This window comes from Acomys minous, assembly GCF_964271855.1.
Source record: "Acomys minous genome assembly, chromosome: 15".
Classification (NCBI taxonomy): Eukaryota; Metazoa; Chordata; class Mammalia; order Rodentia; family Muridae; genus Acomys; species Acomys minous.
In genome coordinates this window covers 79,781,454-79,800,367 of record NC_140497.1, presented here as the reverse complement: position 1 = coordinate 79,800,367, position 18,914 = coordinate 79,781,454, and the positions used below count along the sequence as shown (strand labels likewise).

General features: G+C 44.1%; 1 protein-coding gene across 5 annotated transcripts in view; it reads left to right on the top strand.

The window, feature by feature from the left end:
- The window catches only part of HELQ (helicase, POLQ like), a 40,896-nt gene that overhangs the window by 10,564 nt on the left and 11,418 nt on the right, over positions 1-18,914 (top strand). For 2 of the 5 annotated variants that reach the window (XM_084759957.1, XM_084759955.1), the window contains exons 7-13: positions 2,368-2,466; positions 4,612-4,757; positions 7,421-7,660; positions 10,906-11,047; positions 11,365-11,469; positions 15,745-15,997; positions 18,152-18,309. In XM_084759957.1, coding sequence (XP_084616083.1) covers positions 2,368-2,466; positions 4,612-4,757; positions 7,421-7,660; positions 10,906-11,047; positions 11,365-11,469; positions 15,745-15,997; positions 18,152-18,309 — 1,143 coding nt within the window. Of the gene's footprint in view, positions 1-2,367; positions 2,467-4,611; positions 4,758-7,420; positions 7,661-10,905; positions 11,048-11,364; positions 11,470-12,583; positions 12,796-13,807; positions 15,119-15,744; positions 15,998-18,151; positions 18,310-18,914 lie in introns of those variants that run through there. The other 3 variants (XM_084759956.1, XM_084759958.1, XM_084759959.1) reach the window with 3 other exon arrangements.

The following is an 18,914-nucleotide window of genomic DNA, read 5'->3' as shown; positions in this document are numbered from 1 at the left end:
GTCAACATTGAGAAGTTTAACTTAGCTCCCATTTCAGCAACACATGTACTAAAACAGTACAGATGGTTAGCATGACGGGTCTCACAAAGCCCTACCACTAGAGGTAAAGCCACGGACAGTCAGTGGCTACTGAAGGACTGGAGAGATGACGCGGTGGTTAGGAGCACTGGCTGCTCTTCCAGACGTCCCAGCTTCAGTTCCCAGCACCATGTGGTAGCTCACAAAGTTCTTATATACGCCAATCCCAGGGGACTCGGTGTCTTCTGGCCTCCAGTGACACCGCACACATGTGGTGCACACGCAAAATGCAAAGCAGGCAAAACATCTATACGCAAAAATAAATGAAATAAAACAAGAGAAGGAGAACCAGTCTTCTCAGGGATGAACACCCGAGAGGTTATCCAGTCTCAGGTGGTCATGCCTAAACGTGTCTATGCTACAAGCTGCTGAATGAGCTCGTGTATGTGTGTGTGTGTGTCTGTGTGTGTGTGTGTGTGTCTGTGTGTGTGCGCGCACGCATATGTATATGAACAACAATAATTAAAAAGGTCATGAATTTGAGAAAGAAAAGAATAGAGGGAGAAAGGGGATGGAAATTATGTAAATTTAATGCTTGTGTATGGATTCTAAAAACATTTTTTTTCTTTAAAGAAATAAATTCCCTTAGCCATACTGGATGGTACAAACATGTAACCCAGTGTTCAGGAGGCTAAAGCAGGGGTCTTGAGTTTTAGGCCAGCCTATGCTACATTCTGAGCTCAGAGCTAGCTTGGGCTGTCTAGCAAGACCCTGTCAAGAAAAATGCTTTTAAAATCTTTTCAAGCATTTGTGCTTTGGCAGTTACAGAACTTGTAAAGATAAGCTAAGGTTTGACATGGATTTTCTTTTTTAATTTTTATATTTTGGTTGGCCTGATATATCCCAGACTGGAACTAGTTACCTAGCCAAGGATGACTTTGAACTCCTGATCCTCCTGCCTCCACCTTCCAAGTACTGGGATTACAGATTTGCCACCATACTTGGCCTACATGCATTTAACTTTAAACTTAATAGCAGCATTCCCAAAATGCTTGACTAAAGTAAAAAGTATAATTCCTAGCTATTGAAGAAAGTATGTAATGTACATGTATTATCTGTCTGAAGTACCAGTGTGGAAGTTCTGTGTCTAGGTTTTTAGAAAATAATTTTTTGATGATCAGTAAGCATTATCTTGAAATTTGTTGTTTTTACACTTGTACACAATACAAAAATATTCAGGAAATATTTTCTGACCTTAGATGTCAAATTAAGACTCTCCTTGTTTTTGCTGGGCATTGGAGGCACAATCCTTTAATCCCAGGCAGAAGCAGGTACATCTCATGAGTTGAAGGCCAGTCTGGTCTACAGAGCAAGTTTCAGGTCTCAAAAAACCAAGGGGAAGAAAAAGGATCTACTTTTTTAAAAAGTATGAATCCATTTTTAAAACCCAGTGAACTGAGGGCTGGGGCTAGCCAGCTGATAAGGTGCTGGCCTGGCAACAGGAGGGCCTGAGTTCAGTCCTCAGAACCCACACAGAAAAGCCAGGCGTGCTCACACGTCTCACAACCCGAGTGTGAAGACAGGAGGCCCACGCTGGCCTCCTTGGCAAGCGTCAGGGAAGTAAGAGGACTGTCTTAAAAAATACGATGGACAGTGCCTGAGGAATGACAGTGACGTGTGTCCTCTCATCGCATGTGCACACATGTGTGAGCACTTGTACACACCTATACACGCGTCTCCCCACCATTTGCAAACCTTCTGTCCACAAGTACTTAAGTGACACTTAAAATTAAAGCTGATGACTAACACAGAAAATTGTAGATCTTAAGAAATAGGACGGAGAGGGAGAGGATGTGAGGACCACCATTCCTGCATCTATTCTCAATGGTTTACTTAGTTCTGATGTATGCGTATGTGTGAGTGCATGTCTGCCACGTGTCTGTGGGCCTGTAGAGACCAGAGAAGGCCAGCGTTCCCCCTGGACCAGGAGTTGCTGGCAGCTGTGAGCTGTTGTGGCGCAGAGAGCAGCAAGCACTCTTAACCACTGAGCCATTGTCTCTCCAGCCCCTCATTCCTGCTGCCCTTGACAAACACAAACGTATCTGGTTTCCTATGGAATATATACTAGTCAATTTAAAGGCAGTCGTTCAAGGGTATTAATTCCTATTTTTGTGTGAAGGAAAAGAGAGGCAAAGGGAAATGTCAAAGCTGGAACATTCAAGATGAAGCTGTCTACAACAGTGTCCTAGAAAAGCTGAGGTCTTTGTGTGGCTGCCCTTGTTAAAACATTTTATAAAATTTCAAACCACAACTTTTATATTAATTGGCTGTTTCCCTTTAACTCTCAAGGTTGAATTAAAAGAATACTTGAAAGTAAATGACACAATATATGAGGTAGACAGCAGCGCTGCGAGTGGCTTGACCTTTTCACGTCTCCTGACTTACAAGGTATGATGGAGACCGTTAAATCCAGGCTCCCTCCTTTGGGTGTGGTGGGTACTGCAGCAAACTCACGTTGGTCTAGTTGGTCTGCATGGAGGGAAAGTTTGATGTGGGAGGGTGCTTGACCTGTCACGGACAGCAAGCTACTGATTGAACACAGCTAGTTTCCTCTTTGTTCTGTTTGCATTGCTAGGGACCAAGCCAGGGCCTCACATATACACGCGAGGCACACACCACCCCTGTGTCCTCCTGTGTTGTGGTGTCCTGATCCTAGTTCCAGTTTGAGCTTCGGATCACACTGGATACCTCCCTTCAGCATGTCTTTGTGAAGCTGGGTATTTTATAGCTGCTGTGTACGATAGTGTGGGAAAACTAGTAGAACAGGGCTGTGTGCAATCGGATTCTAAAGTCTGCAAGGCAATACCACATGTGCACACATCCTGTCAGTGAGCTCGTGTGTTAAATGGAATGCTTTTTATTCAAATGACTACTGAATTTTGAGCCAAGTACTTATTAAACGGTTGTTTGCACCTGGCTCACTAATGAACCAGTAAGATGTTTCTTGGCTCCTGAGTCATATGCAGTGGATATGCCATCCATCCAGCAACAGCAAGACAGTAGTGTAGTCCAATGGACACGTTGGTGTTGGCGTGTCTGCGTGCTAATGGCTTCCGCTGGCATGGAGGTTATTTAAGGGAGCAGTTTTATCACAGCTTTAGAGTTTCGTGAGGTATATTCTAAATCTATCTATATCTTAGTTTTCAGGAAAATAACAAGAAGTAGGGAGATTCTAAATGACTCCGCTTTTTCATGTCCTTTGTGCTCCTCCTCCTGCTCCTGCGGAGTGTTAGGAACTGTCACAATTCACGTACGAAGTCCTCTGACTGTGGCCGCCTACGTCCTCCTTTCCCTCTGAGCCTTTGGTTCTGCTCGGGTGGAGGTGGACATATAATAAAGTTATTAATAACTTGAGCTGTTTTCACTTCCTTAATTGTTAATTGTTTTGTGGGGGAGGGGCATTGAAATTATTTTTAGTTAGAGAAAAAAACAGGCCTTCCAAGGAGAGTGAGAAGGTCAGAAGGACACTGGGTGTGGGCTTACCACAATCTTATCCCAAAGCCTGGAAATGCGACTTGGCCTTTCCTTCGAACTGACTGGATCATCAGGCACTCTTTGGTGAGGTGGGCTGAGCTGCCCTTCGTCAATGGCATGACCTACATGGGCTGTCAGGCAACTATCATGTGCCCAATGACATGATTAATTGCTGGGGAGAGGCATTGAATTAAGGAATGACACAGGAAGCCCAGACAGTGGCTTACTCAGTTGCATTCTGAATCACAATCAGGAAATAGTCTTTAGCCTGTGCCACCATAATTTTGGTTTTCTTGGAGTAAATTTGAAGGAAGGTTAGGCCCTCCTGGGGGTCAATTTCAGGCACAGTGCTCTGTGCCTTCAAGATCAAGTTTACATGAGGTTGGCGTACTTTGTGGTGGTGGGATTGTCTATGGCACTCTTGGTGGAAATGCTTGTGTTCACCCTGACAATGCCCTGCATGCCTTTCTGGCTCTGTATTCACCACGATAATGCCCTGCACACCTTTCTGGCTCTGTGTTCACCATGATAATAATGCCCTGCACGCCTTTCTGGCTCTGTGTTCACCATGACGATGCCCTGCACACCTTTCTGGCTCTGTGTTCACCATGACGATGCCCTGCACGCCTTTTTGGCTCTGTGTTCACCACAATAATGCCCTGCACGCCTTTCTGGCTCTGTGTTCACCACGACGATGCCCTGCACGCCTTTCTGGCTCTGTGTTCACCATGACGATGCCCTGCACGCCTTTCTGACTCTGAGGTCTCCTGAGTGTTTCCTCCACCTCTGCCATCTTGGGCCGATCCAGCAGCTCTGAGTTGCCAACACTCAGGTCTCCGCCTTTCTAATTTTTAATTGTTTAATCGTCTTTTTAGACTAAGTGTGCCCCAACCAATTCTCTAATGAATAACTCAAGAAAATTGAACATTTGATGTTTTATGTAGCTTTTGTCTTTTTAATAATGAGATAACTGAGCCATTTAAAACTGGTTGGTGATTTATACACGGGAAACTTTCTGGGCTTCTATGGTTGGCAAATGCGTAGCTTCTTGTTTTGCAGTATTCTGATGCCCTGAAAAAGATGGATCCTGATCACTTGGTGGCATTGGTGACTGAAGTTATTCCTGACTACTCCTGCCTAGTGTTTTGTCCCAGTAAAAAGAACTGTGAAAATGTAGCGGAAATGCTGTGCAAATTTTTAAGCAAGTATGTTTATCTTTTTTAAGAAGTCTGTTCTATTTTTGTCATAAATTACAGACTGAATAATATATTCTATTTGTTGAATGGTCATTGTTCTCTTTCTTTTTTTCTTTTCTTTTCTTTTTTTTTTTTCAAGACAGGGTTCCTCTGTGTAGCCTTGGCTGTCCTGGACCTGCTCTGTAGACCAGGCTGGCCTCTAACTCACAGAGATCCACCTGCCTCTGCCTCCCAAGTGCTGGGATAAGATCATTGTTTTCTTAACAGAGCATCATATTGTTTTATAAGGTTCTGAAGGAATTGTCCTTAAAGTTTAAACTGAAATACGCATTAAAGTAGAAAATTCTAGAGTGAACACCACAGAGGCTTAGATTTGAAGCTTTGGCTGAGCAGTGGCCCCAGGTTCACCTCAGACCAGTCAGCACGTCTGGGAATGTTCCAGGTGGGCCACATAGAGCAGAGGCAGGATGAGACTGTCACCAGTCCGAGGCGGGTCATGTCGCCCGCTGAACCTGCTCTTTGTTAGCCACTGTCCTCCTTTTCTTAATTTATCTGGGCACCAGATACAATTTCCTATGGATTTTAGAAATGTGTTGGCTTGGGAGTTTGAGCTGTTTTAATTTCAGCTCTGCTGTGTCCACCAAGAAAGTATAAGGCAGCTGTAAGTACTGACAGTTCTCTGTCTTCTGCACCTGTTTGTTGTGTGGGTTTTTTTTTTTTTTAGCTTTTACACCCCTGTTTGGCCCCTTACCTGAGGCTATTTCAGTAGTCATAGACTATAAATGTGAATTTTTAATCTGCTCATTCTCCACTCTCTCTCCCAATCCTACTGGCATAGACTGGTCTAAATTAGGGATAAGTTGAGTGGACAGTACCGTGATAAAAACTTTTAAGGTACAATCAATGAGTTGAATTTCAGTGATTGATAATCTGCCTTTACAGTAATGATTTTGACTATTTAAGAGAGGGGGGAAAGGCCAGGTGTGATAGCTCACACCTTTAATCCCTATACTCAGAGGCTGGAGGATCTCTATGAATCTGAGGCCAGCCTGGTGGACATAATGAGTTTCAGGACAGCCAGGGCTACATAGTGAAGCACTATCTCCAACACACGAACAAAAAAGCTAAGTGCATTTGCCTGGGAGATGATGGCTCAGTGGTTAAGAGCACTTCTGCTCTTCCAGAGGACCTGAGCCAAGTTCCCTTTGCAACACCCATCTTAGGAGACTCACAGCTGCCTGGAGCTCTAGCTCCAAGAGGAATCAGCACCTCTGACCTCCAGGGACACCTGCACCCGTGTACACAAACACACACACATACACACACACACACACACACACACACACACACACTTTTTAAAATTTGTTTTACACTAAGAGAAATGAGGAAATTAATCATTTAAGCTTTCTTACAGAATTACTCAACTTTTAGCATAATTTAAGATATTGTTGAGGTTTCCTTTTTTTTTTTAAGATTTATTTATTTATTACTATATATACAATGCTCTGCCTGCATGTACACCTGCATGCCAGAAGAGGCACCAGATCTCATTATAGAAGGCTGTGAGCCACCATGTGGTTGCTGGGATTTGAACTCAGGACCTCTGGAGGAACAGTCAGTGCTCTTAACCTCTGAGCCATCTCTCCAGCCCATTGTTGAGGTTTCTAAAGTGTTAGTGTTTAGACTTTTTGCTATATGGTATGTTTGCATTTTCAAAGCAGGAAATTTATGGCTTAAAATAAAACAAACCATCTCCCATAAAGACATATATTGTAGAAGAAATAATCATAGCATCAAGAACAGGTATCTAAACCTGGTGTCATAGGAAATGTAGGAATAACATTCAAGAAGTCCATAAGTTCAGCTTCTGAAGTTGTAGCTAAAGTGTTGTTTGTATGAATAGTTGGACTTGCCCCAGCTTTAGTGAGCTATCCATAGAGTTCTGTGAGCCACAAAAGGACGTGGAGAGTGTTTCCAGTGGTTGGTGAAGTGAGAAGTAAAATTAAAGGAATGTTTTCTAGGGCTGGGGCGATGGCTCAGTCAGAGAACTCAATCGTCAGTCCCTGGCACCTTGTGAAAGCCAGGCGTGGTGGTACATACCTGTAATCCAGTGCTGGGGAGGCACAGGGGGCAGCTCCCTGCAGCTCCCTGGCCAACTAGTCTGGCTGACTCGTGAACTCGGGTTTAGTGAGAGATTCTGTCTCAAAAACCAAACTGGAAAATGATGAGAAAAACATCTGAAAGTCAACCTTTAGCCTCTTTGTAAAAACATGTCTACACCCGTGTAGACAAATACAAACACATGCACATGCATACAAAGTACACACTAAGAACATTTCGTGTACTTATATGATCACAGTAACACATAACTAGAAGGATGCTAGCACGCTGTATTAAAAGAAAAGTGGTACGCACCGTCTCAACTATGGCTCAGCAGCTCTTATTTCTTCCTTTTAAAAATGGATTTATTTTTATGTGTATGGGTGCTTTGCACATGTGCACACACACATGTGTACCATGTATATGCCTGATGCCATCTGTAGTTACAGATGGTTGTGAGCTGCCATGTGGGTGCTGGGAACTGAACCCCATCCTCTGGAAAAGAAGTCTGTTTTTTACTGATCTCATTACTCCAGTGCCAGGCTGATGCGCCTAACAAATCTTTTTTCTAGGGAATATCTCAACCACAGAGAGAAAGAAAAAAGTGAAGTGATTAAAAGCCTGAGGAACATCGGCAGTGGCAAAGTGTGTCCTATCCTGAAGCGTACCATCCCGTTCGGAATTGCCTATCACCACAGTGGTTTAACTACTGATGAACGGAAGCTTCTGGAAGAGGCCTACTCCACAGGTGTGCTCTGCCTTTTCACCTGCACATCCACCCTGGCAGCAGGCGTCAATCTGCCCGCTCGGAGGTAAAGTGTCCTCTTTGCGTTGTCGATGGGAGGGGAGAAGAACCGAGTGCTTTCCTTTGCTGAGTTGCCTTGTTTCCTTTAACGTTTTAATGAAAAACAGATTTCCTGGTATTTAGTTCCTCTCTCTTGCACCCTCTCGCTTTCATGTGTGTGATTGTCTGCTGTGTCTTCAGCTTGTGAGACAGGGTCTCTATAGCCCAGGCCTCAGACTGGAGGGACCCTGCCTCAACCTCCATCCTCCATGCTGGAAATAGAGGCATGAATCTTGTGACACCAGGGTCTGATTCTGCTTCCAGGAAGATTTCACAAGACCTAAAGAGTTCATTTAAAAGATTTCCTTGAAATGTTACTGAGCTGGTTTGGAAAGCCAGGCTGGGGTGGAGTTCAGTGGCCTGACATATATGATGATGTATTTCAGTCCGCAGTGGAGGAGCTAGTTAAAACTGTCTGAATGTGTTAGCTTTTTGTTTGTTGGTTGTTTGTTTTGGAGTCAGGGTTTCTCTGTATAGCCCAGGCTGTCTTGGAACTCATTCTGAAGAGTGAGGCTGGCCTTGAACTCACTCTGTAGGCCAGGCTGATCTGGAACTCAGAGATCCTCCTGCTTCTGCCTCCTGAATGCTGAAATCAAAGGTGTGCGCCACTGCTGCCACCACCACCACCACCACCACCGTCACCACCCCGCATGAATGCAATAGCTCTTTAAGGTCAGATCCTTGGTTACCTTTTCAGATATTACCAAACTATAAAACTATAAAACTGTGTAATTGACTTCTCTGTATAACTCATGATGATGAGCTTTTTGTTTTGTTTTATTTGGTTGGTTGTTTGGTTTTGGTTTTTTGAGACAAGGTTTCTCTGTGTATCCTTGGCTGTCCTGGACTCACTTTATAGACCAGGCTGACCTCGAAATCACAGAGACCCACCTGCCTTTACCTCCCAAGTACAGGATTAAAGGTGTGCGCTACCATATCTGGCATGATGGGGGGTTTTCTAACAAATTATTTTCACAAAATTTTTATGAATATTAGAAAGAACGTTTTTCTACTGGGTATACAGTCTTAAGTCTCAATCTCATAATTGTTAATTATGCAGTTAAATATATAACCTATCTAGAGACAGGGTCACACTGTTAGCCCTGGCTGGTCTGGAACTCACTCTATAGACCTGACTTTGAATACACAAAGATCCGCCTGCCCCTGCCTCTTAACTGCTGGGATTAAAGACATGCTCCACCATTCCCAGTATGGCACCAGCTTTTTCTTTCTGTATGGATCTGTATTTTCTCCTCTTCAAAAGTTCTTTGTTTTATATTCATTCTGTGGGGTGAAGGAGCACGCATGTCACGGTGTGATTGTTCAAGTTGGAGGACAACTTCGGGAGGCGGAGTCAGTTGGGTTTTTTCCGTCCGCCTTGTGGGTCCTGGAGCTAGAACGCAGGGAGTCGGTCTTGGAGGCCAGTGCTTGATCCACTGAGCCAGCCCCTCCAGCAGCTTTTACATTTCTCTTTTTAACCTTAATTTTCCTCGTGTGTAGTCGCACTCGTTGTAGTCGATGTGATGATTCCTCCGATTCCCACATCACCATCTCCCACCCCAGCACCTCGCTCGCTCTTTAACATTCTATTTATTCAACCCTCACAATTTATGACCAACATTTTATGGAATTGAAATCTATAAAATAATTAACTTTCCCTGCATTTGAGAGGCGGAGGCAGGTGGATCTCTGTGAGTTCAAGACCAGCTTGGACTACAGGATGAGTTCCAGGACAGCAGGACTATACAGAGAAAACTTGTCTCAAAAAGCAAACCAGTAATAGTAGTAATTGATAATAATCATCATCATCATCTTGTTGAATGTCATACCAAATAACTGCATTTTAAAGCCTAGGTTGGAGCCCAGGCAGCCTGGTCCCAACAATCCCCACCGACTTGTCTTTCAGCCAGGGCATGGCACTTGGTGAGTGCCTCCGTCTTGAGCCTTACAATTTTCTTCATCTCAGAACTGTTGGTAGTCATTTCTGTATTTCATCCTTCCATCGTCTTTACGCTCTTCTCTTGTGACTTTGGCTAGACTGAGGCACAGATGTGTGGTTCGAGCTGTTGACTCTCTTTTTTTCTCCGATTTTACCTTCATATAAAATCCAGATTTTTAGAGGACAGGGAAGCAGTGCAATACAGAGTGCTCCCCTAACACCCAGAAAGCCCCAGGTTCAAACCCCAGCACCACCATGCAGAGTGCTCCCCTAACACCCAGAAAGCCCGAGATTCAAACCCCAGCACCACCATCCCAAAAAAATCCATTTTTTTTAAAAACACAGAAGTAGGTTAGTAAAGTGGGAAGGGATAGGAAGGTGTGGGAGTGGATGAATACGATGGCAGTATAGAAAGCTAAGTTTTACTGTTCTGTTACTTATGTTTATTCATTATTTTCTTTAGACTTTAAATGAATTTTAAATTTTCAAGAATTCTATTGCACTTCTTGTAGCAGTCTGCTTTTATACAGTGGATATGATTCCCTGTGGAATTTTCTGTGGATACTATTAATAATTTTTAAAAATTCTTTACTGTTCCCTGTTTATTTGCTATAGTTAGTCATTTATTCTGGGTGTTCTCATTAGATTTCTTTTATGTTTGTTTTCTTCAAGTATTTATCAAATCTAGACAGTCTGTGAGACTTATAAATAAAGAAGTTGATAATGTAGGCAAAATGACAGCGTCTTCATTTCCCTTTGGAGAGGAAAGCTGCCTACAGACTCGTTCATGCGTGAGCAGAACTGAAACAGCTGGTTTTGTAGACTAAAGCCAGTTGAAATCTCTAGTGCTTTATAGTTAAAGACAATGTGACTCCATAGGTCGGTAGCATGTGGTGGTGGTACAAGGCTGTCTTTCATTTCCGGAGTATAAAACTGAGAAGCTTTGGAGAGCACTGCTGTAGACTGATCATGGGCCTCTCAACTACACAAACATGAGTTCAGGTGATGGTGCTGGCTTTTACTGATTTTGTGGCTTAAGCCACAAAACCAGTGAATTGCAGCTCATTTCTTCATAAGAAAAAAATAATAATAATAAGGATACCCTAAACATTTTCTAAGAATTGCAGATAACATGTGTAAGAACCAAAGACATCAAAGATGCATTGTAAACGCAGTTTTGTTTAAAGTTAACGTGTCATTGCATATAGTAACACATAAGTAAAATGGAATTGAGTTTTAATAGAGGATCGCTTTTCATTTTATACCTTCCGTAGAGTCATCTTGAGAGCTCCCTACGTGGCTAAGGAATTCTTAAAGAGGAACCAGTATAAGCAGATGGTCGGCAGGGCTGGCCGGGCTGGCATAGACACTGCTGGGGAGAGCATTCTGCTGCTACAAGAAAAAGACAAGCAGCAGGTACTGCTCGCCTGGCCAGACTCACGTGGGGCGTTTCTTAAAACCAACTACCAGCGCTCCTTAAGCCTCCTGTATGACTTAGTCGTAATGCAGCTCAAATATTTTTATATTTCAGACAATGAAAAATAGTTTTCTGTTTATTCTTACTTTATAGAACATCTGTTAATTCTTGCTCTTTGGGGATTTTGTAATATGGTTTTGTTTTGGCTTTGGAGGAGTGTGGGGCTTCCAGAGATCTCACAAACTGTGAGGCCTTTATGTGGAACACTGTTTGTTAGGTAGCAGCACAAAATGAAACACTGCTTTAACTTTTATAGGTCCTGGACCTAATAAATGGGCCACTGGAAAACTGCCACAGCCATCTTGTTGAGGAGTTCACGAAGGGGATCCAGAGTTTGTTTCTCTCTCTAATTGGTTTGAAGGTAATTTTTAAAGTTTTAAAGTATGATGACTATTACTTGAGATAATAGATGTTTTTAAAAATTCAGGCAAATTGGGCCTAGAGGGATGGCACAGTGGTTAAGAGCACCGGCTGCTCTTCCAAAGGACCCAGGTTCAATTCCCAGCAACCACATGGCAGCTCACAATTGTCTGTAACTCCAGCTCCAGAGAATCTGACACCCTCACAGATTGCAGGCAAAACATCAATGTACTTAAAATAAAAATAAATATCCTCCCATTTCTCCCTCCCTCCCGCTTACACCCTAGTCCCCTACCCTAGGTCTATGACTGAGGGGGACCTCCTCCCCCACTATATGGTCATAGGCTATCAAGTCTCATCTTGGTAGCCTGCTTATTCTTTCTTTGATTGAGTGCCACCAGGCCTCCTCACCAAGGGGAGGTGGTCAAAACGGAGCACCGGAGCTCATGTCAAAGTCAGTCCTTGCTCTCCACATACCTGTGGAGAATGTCCTGTCCATTGGGTAGATCAGAGTAGGGGTTTGATGTTTACTATTGTATTGTCCTTGGTTAGTGCAATAGTTTGAGCAGACCCCCCTGGGCCCAGATCCACCCATCATGCTGTTCTTCTTGTAGGTTTGAATTTAGCTTTTTCTATCTTCAAATCCATTGTTCTTAGCTCAGCATATAACCTGTCCTCATTAGTATGAACATGGAAGTAAAAGTGTGAGGCATAACTGAAGAAGAGATATCACAGGCTTTGGTTCCTTGCAGATGAAATACCTGGCCACTGTAGAATCATCAAAGTCCAAAGAAAGAAAAAGAATTAAATGCAATGAGGTTGACGGAGAGACACAGATTAGACACAGAAGGAAGAGATAAGCCATTCTAAGTATTTAGAGTAGAATGCAAGAAAGAAAAAAAGTTTGCTGTGACGTGGGTACTAGTGAGCAGGCTGGACACTTAACTGGATGAGGGTAATGAAGAGTGGAAGGTTGGGTGGAAAAAGTTACCCCAGACTATATGGTGTAATTGGATAATAGGAGAGCATGCTTAGCCATCAGAGACATAGCAGTCGACATAGAGACTTTGTAAGAACTTGGCTCTGATACCAACCAAGCCTTGTGACTCGCACAGTGGGATGTCAGAGGCTGAGAGGATGGAGGTGAGCCCTCCCTACAGACACACAATGACCGGAAGATTGTGACAGCTGCATCGTGGGACTCAGGGAGCCCCTGATTTTTTTTTTTTTTTTACCATATCCATGTTTCAGACACTCTGCCACATACTTCCTTTTATCTTCAATCCTTGAATTAAGTATAGTTTCTGTTTTCACAAACACTGAATTAGAAGCAAAGAACAGTAAGCTCCTGTCCACTGTAGGCCTGCACTGCCCTGTATCCTGATGGTCTCCCTGCAGCCTGGCCTGCCACAGCCCCTCCAAGTAAGTGTCACACAGAATAACTACAAAATATGCATAATATGTCACTCTTTCCACTTAAACTTGGTCAGTGGTTTCCTAATGAGGTAAAAATTGAACCCAAGCATATTACACAGTGCCTTTAATCTTAGCACTTGGAAGACAGGTGGGAAGGTTGGTTTTTGTTTTTGTTGTTTTTGTAGACTAGCTAGGACTACATAGTAAGACTCTGTCTTAAAATAAAATTTAAAAAAATAATAATAATAACCCCAAAAACTGGGGGAATAGTGCACATACCCATAGGCAGAGCACCTGCACAGTGAAGGCAGACAGATCAGGAGTTGAAGGCAAGCCAGGCTACATGAAACCCTGTTTTTAAAAAACCTAAAAACCCAGAAAAAAAAAAAGGAAAGTCTAGTCCCAAACTTCTCACCCTGGTGTCTGATGAATGTGGCCTCCGCCAGCCTCCAGTCTGGCCTCTCACATGCTCCTTGCACTTCATTCCAGAAGCCCTGGCTTTCTGTTTTCATTTCTCTAAAGTAAGGTATACTAGTATCTTAATATCCCCTGGATTTGAGACTTACCCACCCTCCCCCCCTCCATCCAGCCTCACACTCAGTATACCCCTTATCTGATTGCTCTTCCTCACCTGCAGTTTTTAGTCTAACCGTGACCTCCCTGGGGATGCGCTCCCTGCGCCTCTGAGTCAGTCTGTTACTTACTTCACAGAGCTGCGCTCCTTCCCTTTAGCTGCACCAATCAGCCGGAGATCACGTTTGTGTTTACTTTTATTCCGCTAATAATGCACCCCTGCTCTAAAAGGCCTGAAAAGGCAGGGCTCACACTCTGTTTGTTGACCTTTGAGTGGCAGTGCCTTACACCATGCTTGGCATGTAGATGACACTCAATACATACTTAACAAACTTTGGCCTTGTCCAAAGGTAAGCAGAGGTTTAAATCATGGCCAAGCCTTCCAGAGAGGAGTGGAAAAATGACTTGAAGACAAATCAAGCTCCTACTCTACCTGGCCTTCTGCTGTAATTGGTCAGAAAAGAAGCTGTGCAGACTGCAGTGGCTGTTTGCTGTTGCTATACTAAAACACCACAACCCAGACAACATTTAGAAGAAAGAGGGTTGAGCCAGGCGTAGTGGTGCATGCCTTTAATCCCAGCGCTTGGGAGGCAGAGGCAGGTGGATCGCTGTGAGTTCGAGGCCAGCCTGGTCTACAAAGAGAAAACCAAAAAGAGAAGAAGGAGGAGGAGGAGGAGGAGAAGGAGAAGAAGAAGAAAGAGGGTTAGGGTTTGGGTTAGGGTCCATCATGGTGGGGACAGGATGCCACTGGAGCTGGAGGCAGAGCGCTCACAGCTCAAAATGCAAGCAGGAAGCAGAGGGCTTGGAATGGGAACCGTCAAAGCCCACCCCAGCAAGGCCCCACACAAACAGCACTGCCAACCTGGGAGCGAGTATGCAGATGCCTGAGACTCTGGGAACTTCTCATCCAACCCGCCCCAGCGATCCACAAACTGAACATCAGCTCCACAGTAGCTTCCAAGTGCACTGGAGCTTGATTAATACTAAGAATAATTGTTAATAAAGGCAAAGAGAGAAGCAATACAAAAATGAGTGCCCCATAATATTTTTATTATCCCTCATATTGGTTTAATATAAAATGACTACTTAAATACTCCTGTTGAAGTATCATCAGAATTGTTAGAGCTATTGATCGATCATACTTTAATATAACATGCTGACTTTGGTGAAATTGGCTAATAAAAATGTGTTCTTATTCAGACTGAGTAGTCCATCTGAATACCAAGTGCAGGGTATCGGGATCACTGTTGTAAGTTGTAAATAATGAACAGGAGGGGAGGGGAGAAGGCGTACGAGGACAGGAACGGGAACCCAGGACAGAAGAGGGAGGGAAAGACTGAGTAAGGTAGCCCTTCTGCCAAAACCTCGCCTGATGCTGGTACAGTGGACTCTGCCCGCTGTGGTTTCCATGTAGCTTTTTTATCTTTACTGCAGCCTTTAGAGCTAAAGCGTGCTTCCCCGAGTAGGTAGAAGTGGATGAAGAGAGGATTTCACACAGAGTCAGAGTGGAACTGGGGGAATTGGCTAGAGAGGTTGAGCAGAACACAGCTTTGGAGATAATATAAAAGCCAAGCAGTATTTGGGGCCTGGAGGACGGCTCAGGGGTTAAGAGCTGGTCCTGCCCTTGCAGAGGACCCAAGTTCAGTTCCCGGGTCCCACATCAGGTGGCTTTTAACTCCAGCCTCAGTGGATCCAGCACCTCTGCTCCCACGGGGGCCTGTACTGGTATGCACAGGCCTCACCACACACACAGGTGTGCAACTAAAATAATAAAATAGGAGCCAGGTGTGGTGGCTCACATCTTTATCCCAGCGCTCAGGAGGCAGAGGCAGGTGGATCTCTGTGAGTTCAGAGCAGCCTGGTCTACAGAGCAAGTTCCAGGGTTTCTCTGTGTAGCCTTGGCTGTCCTAGACTCACTTTGTAGACCAGGCTGGCTTCAAATTCACAGAGATCCTCCTGCCTTTGCCTCCTCAATGCTTGGATTACAGGTGTGTGTCACTGTGCCAGCTCTTGTTAATTTTTAATTGTGTAGATTTTATGCTATTTTTTTTTTCTTCAAACAGCTTTAAGATATGAAAGTGAGCAGGGCATGGTGGCACATGCCTTTAATCCCAGCACTCGGGAGGTAGGGGCAGGCAGATAGATCGCTGAGAGTTCAAGGCCTGCCTGGTCTACAAAGCGAGTCCAGGATAGCCAAGGCTAACACAGAGAGACCCTGTCTCGAAAAACCAAAAAAAAAAAAAAAAAAAAAAGATACGAAGTGAATAATACTGTTTCCTGAACTCAGGGAAATGCCCAATGGTGTCCTCAATTCTTTCAGATTGCAACAAGTCTTGGTGACATATACGAGTTTATGAATGGTACACTTTTTGGTGTTCAGCAAAAGGTTTTATTGAAAGAAAAAAGTCTCTGGGAACTAACTGTTGATGCTCTTCGACCCCTGGCGGAGAAGGGACTGCTACTGAAAGACAGCCACAGCAGTCCTGAGGAGCTTCAGTGTTGTTTCCGCATCACAAAGTTGGGTCAAGCTTCTTTTAAGGGTAAGTTTACCTGAGTCTCAGTATTTTTCTAAGGAAATGTATTGGAAACAAAGGATCTTAAGTTATGTTCTTTCTTTAGATTGAAATTGTGCTTTCATGTTAGAAGCATTACTCTTACAAGCTACTTTAGCTTTCAAAAGTTGAAAATACTGTTATCTGTAAGTAATTGCACAGGTATGCAGAGAAGATGGCCACGCCTCCTTCCCCGCCCCTCCCTCAGCAGCCTGCAGCTTAACGTCCTGCCATGAGTAATCTCCCTGTGAACGTGCCTCCTGAGTCCTGAGGCTAAAGGTGTGCACTACCACACCCAGCTGGGAATTTGTTGAATATATTGTAATTTACTTATTGAAAAATAACACATGTCTGCTCTTTTTAAAAAATCTTAGGTTAGGGAGATGACTCACTCATCAGTCAGTCAAATCATAAAGACCAACCTGAGGTCACACTCCAGCACCCACACAAAGGGCCAGACAGGTGTGAGTCTGCAATCCCAGCCGGAGGGAGGCAGAGGCTGGTAGGTCCTTGCAGCTGGCTGGCCAACCAGTGGTTCAGTGAGAGAGTCTGTCGCAAATAGTAAGGTGGGGAATGGCTGAGGAACCCTACTTCATCCCTGGCCTCCGTCCTCCGGCACACGTGTACACACACACATATATCAGAGCTCGGGATTGTGTTACCAGAAGAGTCCATAGCCTGCCCAGTTCACTCCTCAGGAGCCCACAGTGTTCTCAGTTCAGTGCTCACTGCTCCAAGCACATCTCCACCACAGAGCATGTCGGACAGCGCTGGCCACACACACCTCAGTGCTTCAGAAAGGTCACAGCACCTAATGGTGTCTCTGCCACGTTTACACAAGGGCAGTGCGTCCTGGCAGGCGCCACCTGACTGTATTTTTCTGCATAGATACATGTGTATTTATGTACATTGTTTACTTTTTAATGTAATCATGCTTATTTACAAAGTGCCATGAACCCAAGGTGTCACGTGTTAGGCAGGCACACTGCCACTGAGCTATATCCCCAGCTTTCTCTTTTAATTTTTGAGTCTGGGTTTCACTAAGTTGACCGAGCTAGCTGGTCCACGGTGGTCCAGGCAGACCCTGAACTTGCAATCCTCCTGCCCCAGCCTCTAAGTGGCTGAGATCACATGTGGGCCCACACTGAGAGTCCAGGCCCACGCTCCTTTTATGCTGGGCTCATCCAAAATAGGGCTAAAACATAAATATTTAGCCTTCTTTTTATTTATGAACATTATGATTTTTTTTATAAACAGCCACATGGCATATAAACAGGGCATCTCAATTTATTTTGGGTACACATTGAAATGGTTTTCTGACTAAATTACCAAAAATAGAGTAGTTGTATCAGAACTGTCTACGAATTGATACATACCATTACAGTAGCCGCCAAGATCATTATAGATAAGAGAACTTGGGGTGTGACTGGTATAGTTAACTGACTACCACACAGGGTTTAATTTACAACCTGAACTACCCACAGATGTAAAACACCTAGTGTGCATGAGGCCTTGGCCGAGCTCCACAGCCAGCAAGAAGAGCAAACAAGTCTTTATATTTGTTTATTTTCAATCTTGCCAAGTGTTCATTTTTTATTATAACACTACAGGCACAAACACACCAGTATCATAATATTTTTTGTCTTGTTTGTTTTTTGAGACTGGGTTTCTTTGTGTATCCCTGGCTGTCCTGGACTCACTCTGTAGACCAGGCTGGCCTTGAACTCAGAGATCCGCCCACCTCTGTCTCCAGCGTGCCGGGACTAAAGGCGTGTGCCACCACGCCCGGCATCATGATGTCTTTGCATATCTCTCATATGTTCATGTTGTTTGTGTGGGAATTATCCCAGTTTACAAAGCCCAAGTCTTCAGTGTATGTTCCCTCGTTTGTGACTCAGTTGTGCTTTATTGTCTCTTAAAGATGAGGATCCTAAACTCTGAAAGGTTAGATACATTTGCTGATATTCAAACTATTCCAGGCTGGATTTTTTTGGGGGCGAGGGCGGGGTTACTGGGTCTCACATAAGTCAGTCTGGCCTCAGGCTTGCTGCGTAGCTGTGGCTGGGATGAACACACAGACACCACCCCTGGCTAAGCGTGTACCCAATCACTTCCTGAATTTGTGTTTGTGTGTTTCTTTAGGAGCCATCGATTTGGCCTATTGTGACACTCTGTATAGAGACTTGAAGAAAGGTCTTGAAGGACTTGTACTGGAAAGCCTTCTCCATCTGGTCTACCTAACAACGCCCTATGACCTTGTCACTCAGTCTGAGCCCGACTGGATGGTGTACTTCAGGCAGGTGAGAAAATGGGATTTTCAGCTTAGACTTCTTAGGACTTTTGTCAACTGATCTGTTGACCCATTTTGTCTTTCAGAGTTTCTTTCTCTTCTTTGTTTAGACCACTTTATATTAATTGTACAAAATAATTGGTCTTATTATGGCATTCGCACACATGTATATATGTCTTTTGGGGTTTTTAAAAAATTTTTGTGTGTGTGTATATGTGTATTGAGGTGGTGTGCATGTTTGTATGTGGGCGTGCAGTCAGGCCAACCTCGGGTGTCATTCCTCAGGAACCACCCACATTGTTTTTTGAGACGGGATCTCTCAGCGGGACCTGGCGCATGAGCCTGTCTCTGACCTCAGTTCTGGGATTTCAAGCTCAGTGCCACCACACCTGGCTCTCTGCAAGGGTTCTAGGTCTTAAACTCAGGTCCTCATGCTTGTGCAGTGAGCACCTCACTAACTGAGCCATCTCCGAGCCCACAAAGAGTGTTTATTTTATAGTCAGTAACACAAGCGAGTCGGCCCTATGTGTAATAAAACCAGTCAGCAGAGTAACATATTGTGATGTCTCCCTGTGGACACTGGCTGGCTGAATATACAGGATTACACCAAGCAAA